At 34.1% G+C, this 22,663-nt stretch overlaps 1 protein-coding gene across 1 annotated transcript in view; it reads left to right on the top strand.

The window, feature by feature from the left end:
• Positions 1-1,346: 1,346 nt before the first annotated feature.
• The window catches only part of LOC106674224, a 324,578-nt gene continuing 303,261 nt past the window's right edge, over positions 1,347-22,663 (top strand). The window contains exon 1 of the mRNA XM_014406835.2: positions 1,347-1,459. Coding sequence (XP_014262321.1) covers positions 1,417-1,459 — 43 coding nt within the window. The 5' untranslated portion in view covers positions 1,347-1,416. The remainder of the gene's footprint in view (positions 1,460-22,663) is intronic.

Raw genomic sequence — 22,663 nt, 5'->3', positions numbered from 1 at the left:
AACATACAATACATATGTCTGGTCACATTCTCTCCCCCAGATTACTCGATATTTACCACGGCAGGGTAGACCCACACCACTCTGGCTAATAACGTAATTTTTTCTCCAGACGTCACACACTCAACCCAAAGTACTCGATATTCCTCGGGGCGGGGTTATAAGCAACCCCTCCCTTTCACGCTAATAAATTATATTCATTCCAATCAATTAATTCAAACGGAACACTCGATAGAAACATAGACGTCTGGTCACATTCACTCCCACAGAATATTCGGGGCGGGATTAAATAACCCCTTTCTTTTCACACTAATAAATTATATTCATTCCAATAAATTAACAGACATAACACAGTCACAACTCATAAACACATAAATAGTTCGCACATTTAAACATCCCTATAGCAGTGAGGTACCCGAATCTGTGCCCGCTGCCGCGCCCCAACGCACAGGTCCGTTGATATGCCAAAATATTGTCTATATTCGTCAAACCTTCTACAATTGAAAAGGTGTTCGACCGTTGGATTTGTCGAACAGATTGTTACAATGACGGATATTATGGAAACTATCGCAGGTAATATGCTGATCAGCGAAGAAGAAGTGGATTCACATCACGATATTCAACAACTAGAAGACAGTCGTTGGGTTGGTAATGGCTTTATGCCTTTAGAAGATCTTGTCTTGTATGTGCCAATGAGTCTTGATGCAAACCCTGAATATGTAACAATTCAGAAACAGCTCCGATATGTTAAGCTACACCTAATAAACTTCGTAACTAACACCTTAATTAGTTTAAGAAACCTGATCGATCTAACCCTGCCATCTTAATTAACCCCTTTATTAGTTTAAAACGTTAGATTTAGAATCGATTTTAAAATCCATTAAATCTTTCTATCCTTGCATAACAGGCACATACGTGGTCGCTTTCCGGCGAATAACCGCGTTATTCTTGTATGACCTATACGTAGTCTCCGGCTATCTGTAATAATTAAATAGAAAAGCCTACAAAGCATTTCACTTAAAGAATATTTAAAATTTTTGATTAATTTATGATATTTTTATGAAATTGCAGTAAAGAAGTCACGAGGTGTTAGAACACTACCGTGCAATTTTGGTTTCGGGAAAGTAGGCCCTTCCGGCCAGAACTGGACGATTGGTGCGGAAAAGCACCTTGGGCAGCACAGCTGTTGCAGTCGGACACAACTAAATACAGTGTCTGAATACAAATACAAAACATATTGAATTCGATTCGGCTGGATGTTGCGGGGCGGACGGTCCGCCTCCGGGCTCTGTGGAGAGGGCGAATCCAGGTGGGGGGCAGCTTGGAAATTCAGTTTGTGTCAAGCCGCTGCTTCAAACGGAACCACCGACGTACGCGAGCAACTTGATTTTGTGATGAACGCGTGAATACGTCTACAACATGATTCTCAGATTGCTTCTAGTCTGTCACCTCATCTTACCAGGCTAGTTTTTAAATGTTTTTATTTTTCATTTTAAATAATGAAAAAATCCTATTACTTTGAAAAATTAAGGAACCTTCCTTATCAATGATGAAAACCAAATTGCCACAACAAAAATATAATATAAACAGCTTTATAATAATATACAAGTGGGTATTTGATTTTCCGGCCCTATTCTCCTACCTCTGCCTCCACTATTCAAATATTCACATACAATACTCTCATCTAAAATTAAAATAAGATCAAATGTTCAGCAAGATATATATTTTATTTATTTTATTTCATGTTATGGCAGTATATTACATGATTTAAATAGTATTAGAATATTTTTACTACATCAAACATAGTATTCGGTAAAAATCGAGCAAAGAAAACTCCTATATTAACAATCCCAACTGCCCGAACAATTCCAAAAATATTGTATAATTACTTTTATCGTACTCGAGTGGAGTTTGATTTACTGAGTTTTGTTCTTATACCTATCTCCATAGTAATATAATTCTTATATTAATCTTGTCAAAGATTAAAATAACAATCACTTTTTCAGAAGACTAATATAAAATATAACTTACTTTATTATCACATGTATGAAAGTGCATTGCATTATTAACATGGTAATAAAGACATTTCAGATGTCGTACATAATATTAGGTAAAAAGTACAAATAAAGAAAAATATTATATAAAATATATAATAAAAAAAATTATTGTAAGTTCACAAGTAGGGGCTTGATTTCGTGAGCTTATTCCCACCTCTCCATATCGATATAAATTAATAGTAGCTCAATTTTCCAAATATTTTCATTACTTTCTTATATTGCAATTTCAAAGATTAAAATAGCATAAAACGTTTAATCAGATTAAAAACATATATTATTAATTTTATTATGATAGTACAGACATAATATTTTAAGTATTAAAGCTTTTTTACATATCAAACTTAATATTCCATAAAAAAGTATATATAAAGAAAAATATAAAATTATTTTCTGTTTTTAAAGCCAAAGTATTGAATTAATTTATTATTAAATCATAACACCATGTATAAATACATTTATGACATTATACAACTAGGAATTCGATTCCTGAGTTTCCTAGCTAGCACAATAGTAATCTAGCTCAATAGTCAATTAATTTTTTTTTTAATTTTATCCTTTCACTGTTGTTAACCTGTTAAACTGTTGTTAAATTAAAATAAATTATTTAACAGTTCATTAAGAGCATTAAAGACTTTTCACATACTATTTGATAAAAATAACGTACAAATAATGAAAAAATAGAAAATTGTCTGCTATATTAAAAACCGAAATATTGAATTAATTTATTATTAAATTATAAAAATGAATGTACACTTTCATGATAAAAATACTAGTAGGAATACGATTTCCTGTGTCAATTCTCGAATCTAGCTTCATAATAATCTACCTCGATTAACCTAATATTTTAATAATTTTTTTATATTCACCCTTGCCGGAACATTTAGGCGTTCGACTATATCACTGTAAGATAAACGTCCCTGGTTCGAATCCAGCGGCCCTGCATTTGAACAGGACACACAAACGAAATTTTTTTAAAAAACACTGGCACTCCGAGGGTTCATATAACCTCAGAGATGAAATATTCTCGTAAAAAATTTCATGCTGTAGCAAAAACAATTAATGTACCATTAATATGCCAGTGGGATTTGACTGTGTGGGCTTATTCTTTTACATAGCACCATATCAATCTAATTTTACGTTAATCTTGACAAGGATAAATAAAATTAGTTTCATATATAATTTATATTATTGTTCTCTTGGCTTCATATAAAGAGCGCGTAGGAATGCCACCAGAATGAGAATTGCGTTTTAGCATGGCTGCGAAGATTTGGGTCCCCGGTTCAGATTCTTGGAGGAAACAGGATTGTTTTGTGTCTCTAGCTTGTGCCGAAAGAATTTATTGGCGTGAATGTGTAGAGGTGAGGGCCGACGGTGAGATATTGAGACCCCATCGACCATCAATTTCGATAATTATTTAATAGATGTAAAATGTGATGGAGAAATATAGAGTACTCCACCACTTAAGGAATAACCACTCCACCACTTATGTTAATAAGTAAGAATGTATTTAATAGTGAGTGTGAATAGATTTAGGAACTGGTTGCGTTGGGGGCTGAAACGACCTAGCTGTTGATACCCTCCGAAACCCAACCTCGGCGGCTGGGGGATATGACCGAGGTCTGACCCCGTGCTGTCAACACCCGGAATGCATGATTCTCCAGGCCTGCCGGTAATTTTTATAACTTGCAATAGCCGGAATGAAGGTGGACTGCGAAAAGTGATAGGTACGCTGCACACTGTCTATATATCTACGAGAATAGAATCGAGCTTATATAAATCAGTAATAAATTATTTTATCGTTATAATTTATACGACAACCCATAGGATGATTAAAAAGTATTAAAGAATATTCAATATCAAATACACTATTCAGTAGAAACGCACAAATAACGAAAAATTATAAAATTGTCTCTACATTAACAACCAAATTATTAAAATATTATTAAATTATATAAAAAATTATGTATACTTTTATGTTAATATACAAATAGGGTTTTGATTTTCTGAATTTATTTTCTTATCTATATGTATATATATTAATCTAGCTCGAGTGTCCAAATATTTCCTCGATTTACTTACAACCCTCTTGTCAAAGATTAAAATAACATCCACTTTTTCAAGAGTTTAATATTACACATTATTAATTTTGTAGTATTTATCCTTAAAAATTATATGGGAGTTGTCGTCAGTCATATTCAAATAACATCGTGTGTGGTGATTAGTGACCGTTAATCGATATTTATTTAGAAATCGTGAGAAGCGGTCTGGTGTGATGTAGGTTTTAGAAAAACATTTTCTTTATCGTGCCAACGGTTCAATCTTTATTGAGATCATCTTCCGGGCCTGGGATTTACAAACATTGTTTATATATTACAATTACATTTTGGATGTGGAAAAGTGAATTTATACAATGCAAAATATATTTTTTATAATAAATAATATAAATAAATAATAAATAATATATAGGAATAGAAATAATAAATAATGTATAAATAATAAATAAATATATATAAATGTTGTAAATCCCAGGCCCTGAAGATGATCTCAATAAAGATCGAAACGTTGGCACGATAAAGAAAATGTTTTTCTGAAACCTACATCACACCAGACCGCATCTCACGATTTCTAAATAAATATCAAATAACATCGTTCATCCTTACAAACATGTTTATTCTTTTAACCGATATAAACATTAGATGACGAAAGTTACTCACAAAACGCAACACACGAACGAAGAGATTGGAAAAACGGACAAATGAAAATTAAATAAAACTCAAATACATTTTACTTATTATTTAAATCTCAAAAATGAAATGCAAGGAATACACGAGTATTCTACTTAAATGAGGCCACCACTACCTTTATCCTTTTTGACCATGTTCAAACCCATATCGACGCTATTTTCGTACTCGTGCGACAGTTTCAGCTAATTCGTTCAAAAATTGACCTAGCAGCACACCCTTCCCCCGGAGCCCAACCACGCTGGCTGGACGGATAAGATTGAGGACTATCCCCGGACTAATATCAAGCAGGGTGGGTAATTGTCGAGTCTGAAAGCAATTTACTGTAAATAACAAAATGTGGAATTGCCGGTGGTCTATGAGAAACAAATAGGCTCGACATGGCAAAAGTATGTATATATGTACGTACAAGTGCGGATGAGCCTATATAAATCCACATCAAAAATCATTCAAAATTGAGCTGTACCAAATAATAAACAATCAATATTTGTAAAAATAAAATGCATTACATATGCAATAATCAATTAATTCAAATGCAACAATAAATAAATGATGTTTTTCGTCTGCCTTCGCCCCATCAAAATGAAGAAAAGTAACGATTTCACATGAGAAATCTAATATTTACTATCATATCGAGCACTTTTACTTAATTATTTACTGAGTTTGTCATCCCCAGATCCATAATCGAAGTATGTTATAAAAATCAACTGTTTTTTTTTTTTTGCTCATACCAACAGATCCTCTGACTGACCTAATTACGCTTGAGGGCAACGGGTTGTCTAGAACTTAAGTGTGAGAAGAGAGCCAGGATGTTTGGAATTCTCTACACGGCACTGACCCTACACTGGGGAAGTAGAGAGTAGTTGAGTACGCAGAGTTGTACATACATATATGGTTCATTCCATTACTAAGAGGTGGTCGGTGCTTGTGAAGGTGGAAATCCTTTACTGTAAACTTCTATAAACCGAGTTAACCCGAGGAGTAGATGCGGTTTTAAAAGATCCTCGTACCTTTATCAGTGCTTTTAGAACAGGGTACATATTTCGTCATCTTTATGGATATCAGACAGATAATGGTGAAATAACGAGTCTGACACATCAATATAGTGAGCATTAGCATGCCAAAATGGGAGATACCTACTATATTATAAACTAAGTACAAGTTAGAACAAACCTATTGATTTTTAAAAAAGGTTTCTTTACTATCTTATACAATAATTCTTGATATTGACATTTTTAAAAACATTGTCGGTTGAAGCAGCAAAATAAGCAGATTAAGAATATAAAATAATGGAAATTAAAGTAATTCCGCCATACAGGAAAAGCTAACCTAAAATTAACGAGCTTAAACGAAGCTCCTGCGAGTTAAGGGCACGACTGAACGATGGCCTCATGAGAATCTGAAACGAAATGAAAGGATCGTGTTAACTCGGTTGAGGATTGGCCATACCCGTCTGACACACGGGCATCTGCTTCTGGGTCAAAACCCGCGCAGATGTCCCGCTTGTAGAGAAAGGTTGCTCAGTGTGTCTCATCTTGTCGAGGAGTGCCATGCCTTGGCACCCTACAGGGAGCGTGTAGGCATGAACCCTGACATAAAAACGGTACTCGGGCGAGCAAGACAGATGTTGGATCCCCTATTCCGCTTTGGAAGCCCCCGGGGAAAAAAAATAATAATTAAAAAATAAATAAATAAATAAACAATTCATATTAATTAATTTTCGTAGAGATGTCAGGTAGTATTTATATTTGATTGTTGTCAATTATAAATTGAATGTCGACGACAAGTTTTTTATGGAAAATGAATTGGCCTAATAAAATATCTAAAATACCTGGAGTGTTTTGATAGGAAATGTTTGCTTCTGAAATTTCCCAATTATTCAACATTAATATCACCCCCAAAAATATCTAAGTGACCATTATGCCAGATTTTCAGACGGACATCTTCTTTACACCGACTGATCACTCCTAAATGGACTGGTAGGTAAATTTTATGATCCTGTAGAGAACTACAGTAAAACGTTGTCACTCCCACTGTATTTATTTATTTACACTGCAGAATTGGTTGCTATAAGGGAAGGTAAGAAGTATGCGAACAACAAGTGATTCCCGAAAGTGGTCATATGTACAGATTGCTTTAGTTGTGTGCAAAAACTTCGCTATGACAAAAAGTTGTATATTGCGGATTATATAATTAGAGAAATCTTTGAAGTTGAGCAATGATCAGTTCTAAAGGGCTTAAAAAAGCAATCACCTGGATAAAGGGCCATTCAAGGTACAAACGTAATGATCTCGTAGATCTGATTGCCAAAGATGCCACCACAACGGGCAATTCTCTAAAAGCGCCTGTACCCAGAAAAGATCTTCATGCTATATTAAGATTACAGCTGCAGATAGATTGGCAAATTGAGTACCTATCAAATAACAGAGGGATTTCAAAAATATGTTTCCGTTGATATCGATGGTTCACCAAAGCAATTAATATAATCAAGGCATTTTGCAAAACTTGTTTAAGATCCAATCTCAACAGAATTAATATAATCCCGTCACCGAACTCTGAGGACTGCGGAACGTATGAGGATCTCAAACACATCATCATGCATTGCAAGAAACATGGAAATTTAGACAGATATATGTCCGACAGACTCTAAAATGCCAAAGAAATAAATCTTCAACCACCTTATGGATAAAAAGCTCATTAGCTGTGTACCGTGAATTGTACAGTTATATTTTGAATATTTTTTATCTCAACCAATACCTTACATAAAGATTAATTAATTGAAAAATGTTATTTGGTCAATCGGACCACGAAATCTAATGGAATTATGAATAATAATGTAATTGCGTAAATAACAATGTATAAAGTGTATATTAGTAATATAATATTTAGTTTTTAGGATATAAAATACTTAATAAGATGTAAAATTGATGGCTGTATAAATATGTTGTAGTTTAAAAAAATTTTTTTTTTTAAGTTGAATTTTGATAATAATGCTAAGGAAAATAGAGTCTTCAAGATGAAAAGTGTTTATTTGTGGATTAATATTCAAAGCTTAATAACAAACAATTTACAGTAATAATAATTATTAGAAAGACAGTTTGAAAATCAACGTTCTGTTAATTCTTCCAACTTCGCTCCAGCTGTGTCTCGATTGAATGCCCTATATGGCAAAATGATATGAATTCCCTCAAACACCGAATTTCCATTATTTGAAATTCTCGACAAATGGGAAACTTGGCACATTGATTCGACGCTAAAATTGAATAATTTTACATGTCTATTTAATATATTTTTTACCGCTTACATATCACATTTAAATATTATTTAATAGAGTTTAGTTTAATTATAGTTACATTTATTAGTTAATAGAGTTTATTTATGTTTAAAAAACGGTTTATGCGGTGTTCAAATAAGAAAACATTAATAAATAAAGACGTTATTAGCATTCTCCGTCCCCGCAGGTATCAACTTGCATAGAGTCAGGTACGCGTTAATTAAATTAAAATTACATTAAAATACCCGGCTCGTTTAATGGATAAGTAATTGTACTAAGTGAGTTCAAAATGACGATTTTTTTAAAAGCACTTACCATTTTTCAAAATGAAAATTTTAACGCAAAATATTATTATCTTGTACAAATCTTTAATAAACAGGTTCTTTAATAAACAGGTATGTTTAACCCGCCAAAGTCTGGATGACGAAAGCTCCAGACTCCAAACCCTAAAATATAGGTACATTTTACATAATGTCTTATTTCCTCTCTCTCTTTCTCTCTCTCTCTCTCTCTTTCTCTCTATCTCTCACATAGGCACACTCTCTCGGTTTAGATTTTGTTTGACTTTGATCGGGTCTGTCCTGCGCTCCGATGGCGACTTCAGGCTCCGGCGCTTTTGGCGATGTCATTTTAGCCCACAAATCATTCAGATTATTAACTGATCCAAACAACATTCATTCCCTCGTCCATGTTAATGTACGTTCATTCTCTACGTTCACATTCAAGGAGGGGGATGAAGTGTTCAATATTTCTCCATCGGCCTAACAAAAGGTAAACACCGTACCTAAATATGTACTTAATATTCCGCCATCTAACTCTTTGCACTTTAAATGTTTACGAGCAAACATTGGTTACATACTGCTGCGCTGAAAGACCTCAAATTCACCCCAAAATGCAAAAATGGATGCAAGGAAACATGCACCATCATGTAGCACACTTACGCGGTTTCAATAAAGATCTAAACATATTTTCTCATTAATATTAGATCGAGTTGCTTTTATTGGAATTCATTTGCTAAAATCGGTTTCCTTGTGCCAAGCCGCTAGAACCAATTCTGAGACGGCTTAAAACACAACCTTTATATAGAATACCCGAAAGTCATTATCGTTGTTGGTAAATGGAATAAAATTGCTGCACGAGAACAACTGTTAGTGGTTAATAATGAATTGCTTGAAGGTTCTAAATTTACCCACGACTGAACAAATCCAGACAAGAAAATACGTCATTATGTTATAATTTTTCTCTTGTTTCATATGGTTTGCCTACATGTTTTCAATAAACATCTAAAGCAAACTTTCTTCCTAATATTACATCGAGCACATCTTCTTTAAGTTGAAAAGTTCAGCGCGTACAACATTTTCTGTGTCGTCTAGGAGATGTTAGCCATTGATAAAAAGTAGAAAATTACTAATTGAATACAAACTTTAGTCATTAATGATGTTAAATTGCTTGAAGACCCCAAATTTGCCCAAAAATGAAAAAAAATTGGCATGGAAATACGCTGTTATTCTCTTTTTCTCTTGAATTATTTGGCTTTCCTACACGCTTTCAATAGAGCCAAAACCAATTTTTTTCTTATAATAGATCGGACTGATTTTCTATGAATTAAAGAGCTAAACCGTGCCAACCGCTTAAGTCCTAGTCTAAGTCGGCTGAGAACAAGTCCTTCCTCTCGAATACTCCAACTTCTTTACTGTTCCAAGTATTTAAGTTCCAAGTATAAAAATACTAATTAAGAAGATTTGGTATTTATTAATGATGTTAAATTATTCGAAAATTAAGAAGATACAATTTTACTCTCTCTCCCTCTATCTCTCGTCACTTCGTCTGACCGTCTCTCCCTCTTCGCTCTCTCTTTCTGTCTCTCGCCCTCTCTATGTCTCGCTATTACATTATTTTTGAATTCTGTAGCTTGCCTACATGATTTCATTAAAGGGCGAAAGCATAATTGGCCTGTGTGTAATATAAAATATTGTTCTCTTTTTTGTGTTCAAAAGGTAAAAATTCCTCCCGTAACCGTGTATGACCTATTCTAATTCGTGTCGAATATCATTACCATTTTCGACGATAAAAAATGGCTGATTGAGAGGCAATTTTAATTTTCAAGAATGTTAAATTCTTCGTAATTTAAGTAAATAAATAAAATAATAGGTAAGAATAATAAGCCAAATAGTTTTTATTTCTGTTTATTTTTCTATCACTCTCTCTCTCTCTCTCTCTCTCTCCCCATTTTTCTCTTTCTATCCCTCTGTTTATCTACACATCTCTCACCCACTCTCTCTCCCTCTGTCCGTCTCTCTCAGCGCTCTATCTTTCTGTCTCTCTCCCTACTTTTTATATATATTCTCTCATTCTCTCTCTCTCTCTCTCTCTCTCTCTCTCTACTTTCCTACCTACCTAACTATCATAGATAGGTAGTTAGGTCTATCTATATTTGTACATCTCTTGCTATAAATATTTTCCTTAATTCACTCTCTCTTCCTCTTTATCCCTATCTCTCTCTCTCTCTCTCTCTCTCTCTCTTTCTCTCTCTCTCTCTTTCTCTCTCTCTATTCTTTTCCTCTCTCTCTCTCTCTCTCTCTCTCTCTCTCTCTCTATTCCTTTCCTCTCTCTCTCTTCCATCTGTCTCATCTGCTACTGTGTTTTGGTCGAATGTTGGTTGTAAATGTGCCTTGTTGTAATCCAGGCAATATGTGGAATCAGCTCTTAAACATTTTATCATTTTAAAACATGCAAAATTTTAAATTTTCTTTATTAGTGATTAGTTTGGGCTAAGACCGTTTAAACTGGGGTAATCCCAGTAAGGCATGCTTTGCGATAATAATCAAAGAGACAAAATAATAATTTACTAATATCAATATTTAAGTTGTATTCTGCTAAATGTATTATTATTAACACATATTATTATTCTTTCTTCTGTCCGTTGGGATATTTAGAGGCGGACTTGCCGTGAAAAGTACGCTCAAGTCTATCTTTTTCTCGGCGCGTCTGTAAAGTTAGTTTAATGACTCGGCCGGCTATGCGTAGATCGTAATTTAGGGTTATCTGAGAATTATTTAGGGACCCCACATAAACACAATGCCAGCCCCTCTCTGGGGGTCTCGCTCGCCCTGGAAAAACATCACAATCACTTTTCGGTCTAAGTTCGGTTATAACTTCGTTAAACAAACGGCAAAGATAACTTGGTTTAATTAAACAAACGAGATATGTAAAATAATGTGGTTTTGAAAGCGCAAAGATGTTTTTTAATGATTGTGTTGATGACAGTATTACAAACCAATGAAAACAGCAACAGTTTTATATTTTTGCAATATACCCCTCCCCCATCCCGCTCGTGACACTAACTTTTTCATTTCAACCAAAGCGCTTACATAATCAGATTAATTAATTCAAAGAAATATTTATTACCTTTATGTTTTGAACTAAAAAGAAAAACTACGAATTAGTAAAGGTAATTTTTTTAAATATAATGTGCGAGATATTATCGATTATATTGTTTCATTATACAGGGTGAATTGCTACTCGTGCTACAAACTTCTCCAGTAGATTCTTCACCCTAAAATGAACAAAAAAGTTCATATTGTCCATGGTCCGATTCTCAACCATTTCAGAGTAATTTCGCTTTTTATCGATTTTGAAAGATATCACGTCCTGGCGTCGGAAAATCGTGATATCTTTTAATCTAAACATTTCTCTGAAAATCTAATAGCACCGTTGAAATTCCCGTTAATTTTTCAATAAGAAGATGACGGTGGCAAAATGTTTGGGCTAATTTTTTGTGTTTTATTTCAGCCAGAACTACAAAAAGAGTGGAAAATTGTGTAAATCGGAAAGTGTATAAAGTAATCCAGAGTTTCTAATTTTAGTCTCAGAAGGCAGCAAATTTGAGGAAAACTACCTGATTTAATAACGCTTCCAACGCACTCGTCATTTTCTTATTTAGTGGTTGTGAGACCAAGATGTTGATGACAAAAAGAGAAAAAATGGTGGTTCAAGGATTGCTAATGTTTGAGAGTGACTTGCTACTCGTGCTACAAACTTCACCAGTAGATTCTTGACCCTAAAATGAACAAAAAAGTTCATATTGACCATGGTCCGATTCTCAACCATTTCAGAGTAATTTCGCTTTTTATCGATTTTGAAAGATATCACGTCCTGGCGTCGGAAAATCGTGATATCTTTTAATCTAAACATTTCTCTTAAAATCTATAAGCACCGTTGAAATCCCCGTTAATTTTTCAATAAGAAAATGAAGGTGGCAAAACGTTTGGGTCTTTCTTCCTTGACCTTCTAGCTGTTTGTAAACTTCTTAAGCATTACATACTAAATGGGCATTAAATTAAATTAAAAAATTTCAATGGAATTATGATTTTGATTCTCTCTAAAAATTAACGGGGATTTCAACGGTGCTTATAGATTTTAAGAGAAATGTTTAGATTAAAAGATATCACGATTTTCCGACGCCAGGACGTGATATCTTTCAAAATCGATAAAAAGCGAAATTACTCTGAAATGGTTGAGAATCGGACCATGGTCAATATGAACTTTTTTGTTCATTTTAGGGTGAAGAATCTACTGGAGAAGTTTGTAGCACGAGTAGCAATTCACCCTGTATAATTTTTTTTAGGTTGATCGTTTCCAAATCAATTTAGAAATTTTTGCAATGCTATGAAACTTCAAAAAGTTCGATTATAAAAACATAGTAAGCCTTTCCAAAACAGTTTTATTTTTATTATTATTAGTTTGTTATAATTTATTATTGTTATATTTTCTTATTTATTAACAGTTTTTTCTTAACTTAACCAGTGTTTTTGTTGGTGATAACAAATGAATTAATTAGACGGGAGTCGTCGGTGAGAGCAACGATTTAGGCGTTGACGGGGGGGCTCATTACTGTAAGGAAAAGGTCCCGGGTTCGAATCCAGAGGCCCTGTATATAATAATTTGTAATATACATATAATACATAGATAAGAATGTAATTTATAATATAAATGTGAACTAAATTTGATTTAATAACTCTATGTACTAATTAACAATAATACAGTACATATATTTTAAATTATTTTCGTAGAAATAAGGTCGAATTAATTTATTTCCGAGAAGACCATACCAAACCTTAATATTACGATTCACTTGAGGCATCGGGAGGCTGTTTGTCACCTCTTTTATTATTAGTTACAATAAACAGCTTAATAGAACTTCTGAACAATTCAGGTTTCTACAGTCAATTATTTTCAGATGATGGTACCATAATGCTCACGGGTAGGGATCCCCTGACTCTTTCAGTACTGATGGAAAACGCCATGGGATTGCTTGGTGACCATGAGTGGTGTTGTGATAAAGGTTTAACAATTAATCCGGTTAAACTGCAATTGATAATGTTTAGAAGGAGAAGAACATTAGGTAATTTTAAAAACCTTAAATTTCAGGGCATAGAATTAAAGTTAGTGGATTCAATCAAATTCCTTGGTGTGACGCTTGGCAGGAAACTTGCCTGGAAATGTCATATTAATAACATATACAGGAAAGGCACTATATCAATGGTACAATGTACGAGAATTGTCGATAAAACATGAGGCATCAAACCATGGGTAGCCAAATGGCTAGACATTGCAATTGTTCTACCTAGATTCATTCTACCTAGATTATTCTACCTATTTTTCGCAACTCTAGTATGGTGGAAAGGTCTAGAGAATAAAGGGAACAGTAACAAGTTAAGGTCATTTCAAAGACTAGGTTGTTTGATGATGACAGGAGCATTTGCAACTACACCCACCTTAGCACTTGAAATCATAACCAATACCACACCTCTGCACATTGAGGTTAAGATCAGAGCATTAATCAACTGCTACAGATTAATTAGCGAAGGCAGATGGAATCATAAATGCAATAACATAGGTCACTCGAAAATCTCATAACTATTGAGTAAGGTTAAAGGCCAGTTATTAAGCGTTAGTGATAAAAAGATTAAAACCCCTTCGGGGAAAAAGTACTTTCAGGCAGTCACCCCTTGTGAATATATAGTTTGGATGATGACCATCGCAACATAAACTGCTACACAGATGGTTCACTTATCAAAGATAGAGGGAGTGGTGCAGGAATCTACTTACCTAAATTTGGAATCAGCATCCTCACCTCTTGGCAATAACACCTCCGTTTTTCACGCGGAAATGTGGGCCATTAATGTGTATTGTAGAACACTTATGGTAAATAAAATTAAGGGAAGGGATATTAGAATTTTTTCTGACAGTCAGGCTATTCTTAGGTCACTACAAAAAGATCTGTCAACTTGAAGACTGGTGGAGGAAACCGTAGATCTTATTAATAGGATCTCTTCCAGTTTGAGAACAAGGTAACCCTTATTTGGATACCAGCACGTAAAGGACATTATGGTAATGAAAAGGCGAATAGCCTGGCCAAAGAAGGTTCTAATACTGCGTTTGTCGGCCACAACTGGTATTACCTCACTCTATGACCACAGCGAAAGAGAGTATTAATAACTGGGGCACGAAACAATTCCTTAAGGAGTGGAATTTATCCCCCGGACTCAGAGTACGAAATTTTCCGATTTTCCTGTACTTACGTTCGAAAATTCCATTGATTTAGTATACCATTAGAGGTAAACTTGAATTTTACTTAAAATTGTAAGTTATATAGTTTTTGCATGGCACACACACACACACACACACACACACACATTTTTTTTTGCCGTGCAAAAACTCACGTTTTTATATTCAGACAATTAGTCAATAATAACAACAATTTTTTTATGTCGCAGAGCGGGTTTTGGCACTAATTTTGAATTTTGATATCTGATATTGCGATCTTATCTGACTGATCGATTTTGTCGAGTCCGTCAGGGAACTGAATTCTCACCTTATATACGCATAAGAGCGGGGGTTCCTCAGGGAAGCATACTTGGCCCTTTTCTATTTTCCATATACACTGCAGATATTCCTACACACGTTGACATTTCGACACACACATTCGCTGATGATACAGCGATTCTTACACGCATTTCGGACCCCTCAATTAACACTCAACACTTACAACAACACCTGAATGAATTAACAATATGGTTCACAAAGTGGAGAATAAAGGTAAACCTAACAAAAAGCACACAGATCAATTTTACCTTACGTAAAAATGTCTGTCCTGCGGTGAATATAAATGGACTTCCATTGCCTACCACTGACCTTGTGCGTTATCTTGGACTTTTCATGGATAAACACATCCCGTTTGTACACGAACTCATCAAAACTCGAAATAAAAAATTTCATCAATCACTGAACACACACAGTAATCTATTCGTACGAAATGTATCACTTCCAACCCTACCTGAAAATCCTCCAAGACGATTGAAGCGAAACTGGCCCCGAGACCTTCTCATTGTGTGAAGACTGAACAAGATATCAGTGTGAAGGAGTGTTACCACTGGGCAACTTCTCCTACAAGTGCCTCAAATGATAATTCAACATATACGAACATATTTACTTAATACATCACTTGTAGTTGTAAATACCAAATAAATGTAATAAAAAAAAAGATATCTGAACTACACTGTAAATTATGTTCAATTTATTGAAATCAGTTTCCAAATCACTTTTGTTATTATTTTGGTATATATTTATCAATTCTTCATATCTTTTAACAACCGATAACTTTGGAATATCCTCAGTTTCTACAATTTTTATATTGTCAAAATGAAATTAATGTTTTTGCTGTAGACTGTTGTTTAATAGGGCTGTACTATCAATATCCTTCACATTATAATTATGTTGTCTAATTTGTTCGCCAAGGTATTGCTTAGTACATTGCAATTCAGAAAATAAATAAAATTTGATTTATTTAAGAGTAGATAATTACTTTTTAATTTTGTAAAAAAAAGTTCTCCAATTTTGTTCTTAAACTTATACACTATTTTAATATTATCACGGTTAGTTATAAACGATTTAATTTTCTTGAGACGTTACCCACAAAAGTAATGGCTGAGATTTTCTTCTCCAAAGTAATGTTGGGTGCGGTTTGTATCCATGCATTGAATTAGCAGTTTATTGTTTAAAGACATTGGGTACCCATTATTCTTGAACACATTTACAATTTTTGTTTATTCTGTGAGTTTACTTGAGGTCACTTAGCCTTAAGGGATGGATCAGTTAAGGGAGCAATATTTGGAAAAAAATTGCAGCAAGCTATTTGTTGTTGTTTAGTACCAATTCGTAACCAACTTTTTCCAATTATTAAATCTTACTTTTGGTCATTCATGTGCTTATGCTAATAAAGTACTTCTTTGGTTTTTTTTTCTAGCAATGTTTGATTAAACAATACTAAGTTGACACCGTGTTTATAAAATTTAATATAATATCAAACAATGTTCCCTAAAAACACTGCAAATAAAAAATCCAACATTTGAAATTGATTATTTGGAGATCATGAGATGCGGTCTGGTGTGATGTAGATTTTAGAAAAACATTGTCTTTATCGTGCAATAACATACATATATCATCATCACATCATACAAAACATATAACACAATCATTACAATCCTCACATCAAACATTTCTACATAGTCTAGTTCTTCAACAATTTAGCTTTCCTTTTCCTTATTAATTATCCCCGTCTATATAATCTTGAAAGGATAATCAGGCTGAACCACTACCCATTTTTCCCATTGTCGGCTCCTTTCACCTCAAAGAAGCCGACTCCTCATATAAAAATGTTTTCTGTCCCAACTTCCTTCTTTACCCCTTCAAAATCCAACATATATAAACATAAAACATCAATTCTCACTGGCACTCTCAAGACGATACACAATAATGACACATCTACACAGAAAACAAACACTTTGAGTGTGTACAAATTCTTTGATTCAGTCTAAAATTTCTAGCATTGTATAAATTCACATTTCTCACATCCTACATTTATTTGTATCATTTAAACAATAAATTCACTAATTTCGTGGTCCGCTTGACCAATTAATATATTATAATTAATTAAGGGTTTTAGTGGAGATAAAAATGGCAAAAAGGAGGAAAATTCAAAAGGTGCGGTTGAGATGGGGAGTTGATGTCCGAGTGGATCGATGTCACGATAACTCNATTCTTATTTTTTCGCATCCTAAGTGTTTATAAATCCCAGGCCCTGAAGATGATCTCAATAAAGATCGAAACGTTGGCACGATAAAGAAAATGTTTTTCTAATACCTACGTCACACCAGACCACATCTCACGATCTCCAAATAGTCATTGACTAACACCTCACATTTCAAATTGAATTAGTACATTCAAAAACGCAAAATTATTTTAAATTAAAATTATAAACTTTATTATTTATTTAGAGCTTTATTTCAAATTAATTATTTAATCTTCGACGTACATTAATTTAAAAAAAAAGTTTCAACACTAACTGTTACAAATTCATTAAAAATTGAATAAAAACATTCTATCTTTTTGTTTTAAAAGCTAAAATCGTTTTTTCTACTGTACACAATTACAAAATACGCACAATAAAACATTTAATGACGCATCGTTTATATTACGATTTATTAACAATTGTCTATTAAATTGATCGCCTCCAAATTAACTTAGCTGACAAGATTTGAAATGCGAAAATATAAAAAAACGTTGTTTTTATTAATAAAAACCATGTTAGTCCGGTAATACTGAATTTCCGCCACGTTTAACCGTAACGTTACCAACCACATTCCGATCAAATCTTGGTTTTCAATTCGCTAACAATTCCAAATATTGCCTGTTTTGTTCAACTTCGGTTTTAAATGTTCATTGTAATTTTTAGATCAATTTAACATTTTTACGCACTTGAGATGAACAATGGAACGTGAAGTTTTCCGGCTATTTTCAATATTTGAAGTAATTCACATTGCCATCTGGCTGGGTGACAGTCGTGCTTTGCTTTTGTTTCCTTTTTCATCTCACCAATTCCATTATTTAAAGAACGACCTATTTATCTCGTTTGATTCAATTCTAAAGGAGGACTCATCGCCGTGCCAAGTTTGTGGAATGATTAACAGTAAACTGGGACAACAATCGTTGCCGAGCGGTCACGGCGCAAAAACAAGTTTGTTGCTTCCCTTAATAATAATTAACCAACTTAAATGTAATACCGGAGTTATTATCCCTATTACCGTTTCTCAAAACATCAAGAACATCTAGTAATTGTAGTTGCGAGTTCATAATTATGCCGGTATAAATATATTTAATTAGGCTCATTGAAACTAGTATATCGCATAATTGTTTAATGATTAGTCCTAAAATCCTACTATGTTTTATTTTCTAATAAGGAGATGTTTTATAAGAAAAAATTCAAATCTTTAGCAATTAAACTGACATTAACTCGAAAAATTGGTTAAGTACTTTCGAAGTCTAATTAAAATTCGTTATTATCGAGAAAAACGTGGATTTCCATCATTAACACTTTTTGTGGGAGTGAACCCCGTTCGTTTATATTGAAAAGTTTTTTGTTACAATGGCATTATCACTCCTGGGCCTTCTTTCCTGAAGCAATCACCACTGATAAACACGGTTCTAATTATTTTTGTTCACTTAAATGTTTAAATTTTTCATCATTGATTAATTATAATCTCCCTCTCTTTCTTCGCCATCTGAACGCAGGTCATGGGGCCACCGATTTTTGAGACATCGAGGAGGATTATTGGGAAAAGTTTGGAAGGAAAGTTGTACGTGAGGATTAAAGTGGAATTTTGTGATGCTGGATCGTGCAAGTTCTTTTATCAAGGGAAAAATTATAAGCTTTTGTAGATAATGCGGTTGAAAACGTAGAACGGGGCGTTGAAATGGTTCTAAGGATCGTGATTGTCTAGGATGGATTCTGCAGAGATTGTAAGGTTTGGTTAAACCCCATAGCTATTTACCGTATTGGACTCAGTTTTGAAATGAGTAGTTTGTTGTTTGGGAGGGGGGTTTAAGTACTGTAACCTTTTAAGTGGAGTATGAAGAGGTCAGTCTGGATGCAAGTTCCGAGGTAGCGAATGACGGTTTCGATATGGAAGGGATTGAGGATTACAATAGATTGGAGGTAAAGGTTATGATTTGGGATTTTGTGTTGTTGAATTTGTTTCGCCATTTTTTGAACAATTATTCAAGATGATATAGGTGGGCCTGGAGAACTGAGAGAGCATCACAGGGCTAGGGTAAGAAGATGATGATAATGGAATGCTACGAAGCTGGGTTTTTACCAGTCCAAGCACTACCTGCCCTACTACAACTAGAGAAAGTTCAATATAGTGAACTAAAGATTCAGTTTAATTCAATCGATCTTGCTCTTTTTTCCTTCTTTTCTTTGGATTATTTTTCCAGGGTTGTCTTGGTACCCTAGGTTATGTCTCCATTGAGCGGTTGCCTCGCGTTCGAAGATAATATGGATGGCAGTTCCTTCCTCCCTCCTCCTCTTAGCATAACCTACAAATGTGGGGAGGATCAGCATTGAATGTACTGAGTTGGAGGATAGGTGACAATAGTTAAGAAGGCATTGTACATTTTAAGCCTTGTTCAAAAGACAGAAGTTCCGATCCACTTTCTAAAGTGGGTACGTGTAAGTCAAATCGGTAACTGTTGGCCAGTCAACCTCAAGTAGGTAGGACTTGAAGGTGAGGAAGTGTGCAGGATGTCCTAGAATTTCCAGAGCAAACCAGGAACCAGATTCGATCGAACTTTGTTCAACATCGAAGAAGACTCTCGAGCACTATGCCCTCTTCCCAAGGGAGGATGCGATGATGCCCACAACACGATGCCACGTTACCCTGTGAAATGGTGATGCATAAATCCAAATTGATGCTCGGGGATGATATAAGAAGATTTGAGGATGGGTTGTGTTCGGAATTCATCAAGAATTGGCAGTAAAAAGTTGGTATGGTTTAGGGATTGAGGGAATGATGGAAAACTTCCATGCCTTCCACAAATGACTTCATAATTCCGAATTAATTAATAAGTCTATCAAGATAATATATATAATTTTTCGTATCTATTTGCAAGAAGAGATTTCAGCTACTTTCTTATAGAAATTTATTCAAATAAACATATAATCATAAGTTACAAGATATGTACAATGAAATGAATAATTTTTTTTAAATGCATCATTTATATGTCATACTATAAAGGAATTTTGATTTAAAAATCTGGGATATTTTTTACTCTGAACATTATTATGAAAATTTAATTAAAAAAGAAAAAGAAAACAGGGATTTAATTAATAAAAAAAACAATCATTGCTAAATTGTCTCCTGATTTCGTGTCGAAATGGATTTTTCAATTACGATTCTTGTTGAAATTGGAAGTGATTAATTCATCGTGTTTTTATTTTGGATCCTCGAGTACCAAAGGCTGAAAATAATTTAAAAGGAAACGATGAAATTTTGCTCGTTCAGTCGAAAAGAACGCTCCAAAACCGAATGGGTATTTTTATTCGACCGTTTCCCCGCTCTCGCACGAGATACTTAAAAATAAATTAATTATTTTACTTTCTAACATCGCTTTCTGTTAATGGAGTTAATCTTTTATTAGAAATATCCTTCGGAGAAAAGTTCCCTCCCTCCGTTTCGATAACCCATATTAGATTTTGTTCATTCCCCCCCCCCCTTAAAATCCTGCCCTGTAATTTATGGAAACTTAATGGCGAAGGAAATTTAGCGTAACGGAAAAGATTACTTATTGGTCTAACTGGTAGAAGTTCGAAAGCTATTTTTCCCAGTACGCAATTTTTCCGTATTTTTAAAAGTTCCCTCTCTTTTCCTCCGAGAGGGTTTTTCTAACCGACCAACTTTCTGATTAGTCCTCTACTTTGGAGTATTATGACCTAGAGACTATAAAAACAACTCCAGGACATTTTCTAATCAATTGGGTTCCGTTTTCTTTCTTACTCTCAGATATGGACCTCTTTAAGAGAGTTGATACAATGTTGTTTCGGTAGTTCACAAACCATTTTTCACAAAATTAATATTTTTTACTTCATTTATTTCTATCTACAATTTTACACTTATTATATACAACCAGCAGATTGAATTTCAATTTATGTTTGTGGCATTACGGGCGTTACAGAGCAAGCTACCCATTGGCAGCCGCTCTGGATTAATAAAATTATGTTAATCATTTAAGAGATCTCTCTCAGATAAGAGAGAGAGAGACAGAGAGAGAGGCAGAGAGAGAGAGAGAGAGAGAGAGAGAGAGTGAGAGAGAGAGAGAGAGTGAGAGAGAGAGANAGAGAGAGAGAGAGAGAGAGAGAGAGAGAGAGAGAGAGAGAGAGAGAGAGAGAGAGAGAGAGATTCATATTCTTTTCAGATGTTTACGTGGTAATTGTCGGGAATGGAATAATCGTATTTGTGTGTTAGTATGAAAACGTCTGTAATATGTTTTGATGGGTGAAAAAAAACTGTTTTGCACGTGAAGAACTCTGTGAAGTGTTCATTAAATTCACTAGTTTTCGTGGTCCACTTGAACAATTAATATCATTCAATTAATTAAGGTTTTTAGTTCAGATAAAAAAGTTAGTGTCACGAGCGGGATTCGAACCCACGACCTTCGGCTAGATACGCCGCTACTGTACCACTTGAGCTATCGTGACTTTTTTTATCTCAACTAAAAACCTTAATTAATTGAATCTGTGAAGTGCGTTATTGTTTACGCGCAAAGTAGCAGAAACAATTACTAATAAAATTTTGGATTGAAAATTTTGTAATCTTTGAATATTGGAATATTTGTCCAAATAGGTTTGAGTAGGTACGTGTATGTCGAAAGTTTTGATTTTAACGGTAATTTTGATTGTTGGTTCAATAGGTAATAAAACATTTCAAATTCCTTGTTAAGTGTATGTTTTTTTAATCGTGTGTATGAATTCCAAGTTAGACTTCTATCAAATGAAAGTCCTAAATACTTAACTTTGTTGGATTGTATAAATTATGCTGGGGCAAGTCTAACGACGTAGTGTAAAAGTGAATGTCGTGACTTTCAGGGGTTAAACTTTATTTTCCAAAGATTGCTCCATTTTTCAATAGTTGATATATAGTTTTGTAACGTAAATGAAGCTTGTGTAGGGGAGGGATGACTTGTGACAATATGGCATTGTCATCTGTTTATGAGGCGGTAAGTGCATTCTCATTTGTGGGTATATCAGAAGTAAAAATTGTGTACAACCACCGGAGCGAGTATTGATCCTTGTGGCACACCTGCAAGCACTTGTTATTTAAATTTAAAATATCTTCTTCGCAGCTGAAACATTACAAATTTAAAGTTACTTTTAAAAAATCTTCAAAATTATTTTGATATAATTCATATCAGTCTTTATTAACATAGTTTTCTATAAAAAGCTAGAGATAAGGCTATTTTGGCAGAAAGAAAAACACTAGTCCCTCAAGGAATATATAACCTTTATCAGGATTTATAAACTGATATTAACCATTCACAATTCACTTTTGTTTGGTGTCAACACAATCTCTTATTTTTCAACCAAGTATCACAAAAAATTTTATTAAAATCTGTGATCTCACGTCCTTAGCCTCCCATTGTTAGTCTAAACTATGATTTTGTATCAGGTTGAGTTTGTGGATTTTCTAATCTTAGGT

This window comes from Cimex lectularius, unplaced genomic scaffold (genome assembly GCF_000648675.2).
Source record: "Cimex lectularius strain Harlan isolate CLEC.00 unplaced genomic scaffold, Clec_2.1 scaffold168, whole genome shotgun sequence".
NCBI classification, from domain to species: Eukaryota; Metazoa; Arthropoda; class Insecta; order Hemiptera; family Cimicidae; genus Cimex; species Cimex lectularius.
The sequence above is the reverse complement of the archived record's forward strand: the minus strand, read 5'-3'. Positions and strand labels throughout refer to the sequence as shown.